The sequence below is a fragment of the Octopus bimaculoides genome, chromosome 3 (genome assembly GCF_001194135.2).
Source record: "Octopus bimaculoides isolate UCB-OBI-ISO-001 chromosome 3, ASM119413v2, whole genome shotgun sequence".
Classification (NCBI taxonomy): domain Eukaryota; kingdom Metazoa; phylum Mollusca; class Cephalopoda; order Octopoda; family Octopodidae; genus Octopus; species Octopus bimaculoides.
In genome coordinates this window covers 87,367,740-87,374,791 of record NC_068983.1, presented here as the reverse complement: position 1 = coordinate 87,374,791, position 7,052 = coordinate 87,367,740, and the positions used below count along the sequence as shown (strand labels likewise).

The 7,052-nt window shown below is 39.3% G+C and overlaps 1 protein-coding gene across 2 annotated transcripts in view; it reads left to right on the top strand.

Moving 5' to 3' along the window:
- Nucleotides 1-94: 94 nt before the first annotated feature.
- LOC106882151 (methylenetetrahydrofolate reductase (NADPH)) overlaps nt 95-7,052 on the top strand; it is a 79,407-nt gene continuing 72,449 nt past the window's right edge. The window contains exons 1-2 of one of the 2 annotated variants that reach the window (XR_008263690.1): nt 95-361; nt 3,676-4,639. Coding sequence is in view for 1 of the 2 variants with exons in the window: in XM_052966266.1 (XP_052822226.1) it covers nt 4,448-4,639 (192 nt within the window). In the remaining variant the exon portion in view is untranslated. The remainder of the gene's footprint in view (nt 362-3,675; nt 4,640-7,052) is intronic. The other variant, XM_052966266.1, reaches the window with a different exon arrangement.

Sequence of the window (7,052 nt, the reverse complement as noted above, 5' to 3'; positions counted from 1 at the left end):
GTGCCTTTTTATTTCGCTCATAGTATTACTGCGAACGTTATCACATCAAAAGAGAAAGACAGAAAGAAAGAAAGAAAGAAAGAATGAAAAAAAAGAAAGAAAGAAAGAAAGAAAGAAAGAAAGAAAGAAAGAAAGAAAGAAAGAAAGAAAGAAAGAAAGAAAGAATTAAATGAAGAATGAGAGAAAGAAATAAAGAAAAAAAGGAAGAAAAAAAGAGCGCGTTTAACAACCGAATGCTGACGAATGAATCGAGAAACAACTGTAACTGCGGACTTTGTATTTAGTATCAGTCGGTATTCGAGTGATACATCAAGACTACAAGTACAACAAAAACAGTGATAATGAACGACAGTGTTTGCTCGTGAGTTAGCTTATTAATCATCACCATCACTCAAGTTCATTGTCCTTCATTTGATCCATTTATTATTATTTTTTTTATGACTTTCTTTTAGACGTTAATAACAGGTTTGAAACATTTGTATGTGCGTGGTGCGTGTGTGTATGTGTGTATGTGTTTGTCACAGCGTGTATGTGAGTGTATGTGTATGTGTGTGCGTGCTTATGTGCACAAGTATTTGAGATTAGATGTGTAATTTGTGTATATGTATATATATATATATATATATATATTTATACATTCATGTATACATGTGTGAGTCCATGTGTATATTGTTTGGGATATGTGAATCAGTGTCTGCATGAAAGCACGTGTATGAGAGAGAGAAAGTGTGTGTGTGTGTGTGCATGCGTGTGTGCGTGTGCGTATAAGATATCGATATAAAACTTGAGTCTAACATGTTAGATAAATTTGAAAACCCATATTTGGTTAGTCTTGTGCGTGCACACCTAGATACACACGTATACATACATACAGACATACGTACGTACATACATACGTACATGCATACATATATACATACGTACGTACTTGCATACGTACGTACATGCATGCATACATACATACATACATACATACATGCATACTAGTAAAACCCCACTAGTATGTTTACGTAAGCTATGGCACTGTGCCACGTTCTCTTACTAAATTATAAACATCTTACGCACGCTATTTTGCCCCCTCTCTTTTTCTCTTTCCCTCCTCGCTCTTTCTCTCTCGTTCTCTCTTTTTCTCACTCTCTCACACAAACATACATACGCACACATCTTCAGATATACATACATACAACACCCCCCACACACATACATACATACATACATACATATTCTATGCGCCAACTTTCTTCAGGTAAATGAGTGAGGGCGGAGATGTCTGTGTACCACTTTTTAACACTCTCTTTTTTTTCTTTTTTTATTATTATTGTCAAGGTTAAGATAGTACGATATTTGAGAACTAGTGATGGCGGGGTCAGTGGTGACGTTCTCGAGCAAACTGTGTCGATGAAAATCAACTAGCTGCTATTTTCTTGAAGACTTTCAACTCGGGATGGGTTTATGGCTATCTTTTGGAGATCCTTAACCTGACTGTGCTACAAACGGTTGATTGCTCGTTCGGAATAAACTCTGCACACGCAGCAGTTTCGACGGACAGGCCTGCCTGAGATGTGTGCAGATCGATAAAACTGCTCCGCACGTCTTCGTTCAGTTTCTAAGCATTACTAATTTTGCAGTGTTTCGTCGAACAACTGCTGTTGCGGATAGGATGGATTGTGCTTTTGTCAAAGTTACTGTTGAAGAGCATACCAGCGCTTTCCTTTCACTGAAAAAGGGGTAGGCACTTTTATCCAGACTGGAGGTTATGACGAAAGAAATTATATGGTGGACGCAAGTGAAGCGACTGAAAAAATTGAAGGCACACACTTTCCTTTTCTTCCAAGATCCCATTGCTGCTGCTGCTGCTGCTTCTTCTTCTTCTTCTTCTTCTTCTTCTTCTTCTTCTTCTTCTTCTTCTTCTTCTTCTTCTTCTTCTTCTTCTTTTTCTTCAGGCCCATGACTGCTAAATTCAGTGATGAAGATTTTGTCCAATGCGTTAGCTAAGACGCTGGCACTTGTTGATACTCTGATAGGTGAGGTACATGTCCCATACCAAACAGAACTATCCACAATATCTCACGTGATGCATCATAGTAAGGGCGAGTTAAGAATCCGGTATGTGTGGGACTCTGATCAATTTAGATCAGTTGAAAATGTTCGATAGGATCGAGCATCAATACTTGGCTGCTGTCTTCAAGCTTGGTCAGGTATTGCTACTGAGTGGCACTACCGATTTGAGATAAACTCTACTCTGATAGGGAAGAACTGCTATTCTGGACTGTCCGAGATGCGTGCAGAGCGAGGAAATTGTATTGCATACATTCATGCAGTGTCCAATTATTATTGCTGGCTTGTGAAGTCATGCCGAAAGCTGTTGCAACGCGTAGGACTAATGCACTTTTAAGAAAGCGGAGGCCGTGTGGTGAATGAGATTGAAAGGATTGAGAATAGGCACCCTCCTCTTTGATCAAGCCCTCGTCGATTTTCTCAGGTTCTACTTAGAAAGGAAAATGAGGGTGTAGAAGAAAGTACTCTTCCCAAGAAAAATTGTCAAAAAGTGGGAGATGAAAATGGTCAGGGAGATTGGAACTACTCTAAGCATTCACCCGCAGAGTGGAGAAACAGTTGGGAAAAGTCCGGTGTGCTTGGTGTTCTCTCTCTCTCTCTCCCTCACTTTCCTCTTCTCTCTCTCTCTCTCTCTCTCTCTCTCTCTCTCTCTCTCTCTCAGACAAGAAGTCAATTCTGAAACGTCAGGTTCTTCTTATTACACCAGCATTCAAATTTATCTAAACTCACATACTTCACTGTACCGTAATCTGTATATATAACAGGCAAGATGTGTGTGTGTGTGTGTGTGTGTACGTGAATGTAATTTATGCACGTCCACAAATTAGCACGCATGTCGCTCCAATTTTAGGAGGACATTTGTCATGACCCTAGCTGTATTTTCGTCAACTTATTTTCCCCAGAGGTACCAGTGAATAGCAGTAAAAATAAATTTTCAACCAAAACTTTTAACAATTTTCAAGTCGGAGAAATCCACCATTGTTTACAACAGGAGTTAAGTCCCCTTCTAGCGACGAGTAAGTTTTTGTTAAAACTTTTGTGTTTTTTTTCCACCGAGGAAAAAAGTGTTTTGTTGATATACGGGCAACACACCAACACACACACACACATACGAACATATATGCGTACAAAAAGATATGTATACAATTGGTGTACGTACGTGCGTGTGTGTGTGTTGCCCATATATATCTATATATATATATATACATACACACATATACTTAAGACTTAGTTGTGATCTGAACATAACCGCTTCTGACACAGAGAATCGGGAGCCCTTTTGGGCATTCTATTTTCCTTGCTGGAAGGGTCCCAACCCATGAGCAAAGAGGGGTTAGCTGATGGGGAGTGTGTTTTCAAAGGGCTGGCATGGGTAACCTGATCACCTCTGCCGATCAAACTCCCAACCCATGCGCTCCCGTCGCGACACTGATTCTACCCAAATTTGACGTCGATGTTACTTAGTTTCGTTTGAAATAAAGAACTTGATTAGCTTAATAATCCTAACTTAATCCCGGGCAAAGCCGGGCTATACTGCTAGTCAATGATAAAAGCCAACATTATAAAACGATTATTGTTTCATCTTATTACTTTATTTCTTTTCTTTTTTTTATATAGAGTCGAAAACTTCGAGATGAAACGCGGCCATTCCTTTGCTTCTTATGTCATGTGAACAGTCCTCTTTTACCTTCTTATGTATTTGCATTTGATAGACACCTTTGTGCAAATACTTACCAGACTGGAACGATACGGTTACATCGGCTGATCTCAACATGTTTCTCATGCTTTTAATTCATTTCGTTTTGCCAATAAAAATGATTGAAATTACAAACATAAGAGTCATATATTGATGGTGATCGAGTGTACGAAAGTGACATGCAGATCTTAAATTGTTTCGTAAAACGAATTCATTACTCTTCGTACAAAAGCAGTGTTGCTTCAAATGAACCTTGATAGAAACAGTGCCAATACGAGCTACAAATCCATTGTTCCTGCTGTAACAAACCGCTACCAACGTCTAAGTGAGGATAATACTGTCGCTGAATACACCTCTCATAAAACCATCAGCGTAACCTCCAGGCTGACAGAAACAGATTAAACAAATAGAAAGTAGAAACAAGTATAAGCAACTTTAAGGCGGCGAGCTGGCAGAAACGTTAGCACGCCAGACGAAATGCTTAGCGGTATTTCGTCTGCCGTTACGTTCTGAGTTCAAATTCCGCCGAGGTCGACTTTGCCTTTCATCCTTTCGGGGTCGATAAATTAAGTACCAGTTACGCACTGGAGTCGATGTAATCGACTTAATACCTTTGTGTGTCCCCTCTGTGTTTAGCCCCTTGTGGGCAATAAAGAAATAAGAAACAAGTATAAGCAACTTTTCTGATTCATAATGTTCTGTGAAAAAGAATCCCATGTCCCCAACTCCGTGAAAAGAGATACAAAGAAAACAGATGAATGTGAAAATTTAATCATGTACATAACACAGAAACAAATAGAGCATACAATTCAGACAAGAAAAACCAGATCTTTAGATGCTCTATCAAAAACTAAAATATGCAATTCATATGAAATATTTTGTCAGGTGAGTTTTCTTTATATCATTTACATTATCTATTTCTAAAATCTTAAATATATAATGAAATAGGCGGAATCTGAATGCAATGGTTAAGCTACACTAGATCAGTAGCGTAGCTAGGTGGAAATCGAGGGGCGAACCGCCTCAGGGAACACTTTTGGGTCTGCTGTATAAGCCGGTATCGGGGACGAGACCAGGGCCAGCGAACTCAAGGGCTTTTCTGAGCAGCATACTCTCTAGCAACGCCACTGTCCCATATTTCGTTTGGTGAGGGCGTGTATGACAGAAAAATGTGTAGAGATAAACTTGCTGCGGTAAGACCCAAAAGGATGCGAACCTTCTATGTTAAAAGATAAATGCCTTTTGGTACTGCTGGACGGAATACTACAGACGGAAATTGACGAAGCTATTGTCATTTCCACTCGACACCTGATGAAGGACATGTTCTGCAGTATATTAACTATGTTTATGTCTCCTGTATACTTCTTGCACTGTGTGCATGTACGTATGCTTTTTTTAAATAAAACTACACACATGCGCGTACACGCACACACACACATGTATATATATTTATTTATATATATACTTGCTTAAAAGCCGCACTCCGTGTCGAGGTCTAATTGGGCCTGCAGCCCAAAACTAAAGAGAACTAAATAGCATGACTATAATATGTCTATTGTTGTATTCAGGGATGGTCTTTTTTTTTTTGCCAAATAAATACACGCACTATATATTCGTTCTTCACTCGTTTATTACTGTTCTTATTCTAACTTATGTCCATTGTCTGGAAATCTTTCGCCACACATCTGTGACCTCTTCAGCGACACTTTCCGTCTTCGTGTGTGCTTTTGCTCCACTTATTTCATTCTGTTCTTCTGTGGTGTGTATCCTTATATGCACATGCGTTTGCGTCCATGTATGTGTGTTTGTGTGTGTGTGTATGTTTGTTTGTTTGTGTGTGTGTATGTGTGTGTGTGTGTCATTGTTCTTAATCGCTCTATGACCTTCTCTATGATCGACCCCATCCCCTCCCCCGTTGTCGTTGCTGCTATCCTAGGACCCGAAATTCGGTACAGTTCCTGTACTTCTCTGTGTTTGTGTTCGCCCACGCCGCTGCCATCATTATTGTTGTTGCTATTGCCATCGTTGGCACTTCTGCTGTTGTCGTTGTTATTCGTGTGTGTATAGAAGTTCGCTTTCTATGTTGTTTGTGTCCCTTCCTTTTATATAGATCTTTTTTTAAATAAATGAATGAATAAAAAAATCGATATAAAGGCAGGGATGCAACCAACATAGGAAGCGAACCTATATACACACACAAACACACATACAATAACTCCACAGACGGCCACAACACTATCAAGAACACGAATAACAACAATAGCAACAGCAGTGACAACGATGGCAATAACAAGAGCAACAACAACCACGATGGGCGCAGCGTGAGCGAACACACAAACACAGAGAGATACAGAAACCGTACCAAATTTTGGGTCCTAAGACAGCAGCAACGACAACGGGGGAGGGGGTGAGAGGAAGGTCGTAGAGCTATTAAGAACAATCACACAAACACACAAACACACATATGTACACATACTCACAAACACAGACGCAAACGCATGCGCATATAAGGATACACATCATAGAAGGACAGTGAAGTAAGGACACACACGAAGACGGAAAGTGTCGCTGAAGAGGTCACAGATGTGTGACGAAAGATTTCCGGAACATGAGTTAGAATAAGAACAGTAATAAACGAGTGAATAATGAATATATAGGGTGTCCACAAAGTCTGGGAACATGTGGATTAACACATACTTTAAGAAATTATTATTTCTTATATTTAATTGTTTATATTATGATTTTATTTACTCCATGAACCCTGTCTAGTGCGTGGGTTCACTTGACAAACAAACAAACAAAAAATTATCATCTCGAAATACAACAATATCTGTTTCAACACACGACTTCACATCAGGAATCTTGCAATAGAAATTCATAAATATAATACGTCTGTAATGACTATATCCCCCGTTGGTGTTTGATCAAAGGTGAAGGACGAATGAGAATTAATTCTGTAAATGCCATTTGGCTCTCTATTGTATTGTTCCAGTCTCAAGTTGAATTCCAACTGTTGGCTAATTTGTCCCAAAGTTCTTATCTCGACGTAAAAGTAACAATGCAAATGTCATTTATTTCCCCCTTGATTTCTAGCGTCATCTAACAAACGCCAAGCAAGATGGCGTGAATTAGACAAGCTTTACCTGCTAGAAATAGTAATCCAAATGCTTTTAAATCAGATCTCAATGCTGGATGTTCAAGAACCAAATGAGGGGCAGATTTTCAATCCCGAGATCATCCTGATTTCAAAATGATATAATATGTCTATGTAGAGCAAATATAGACTGAGATACGGGGG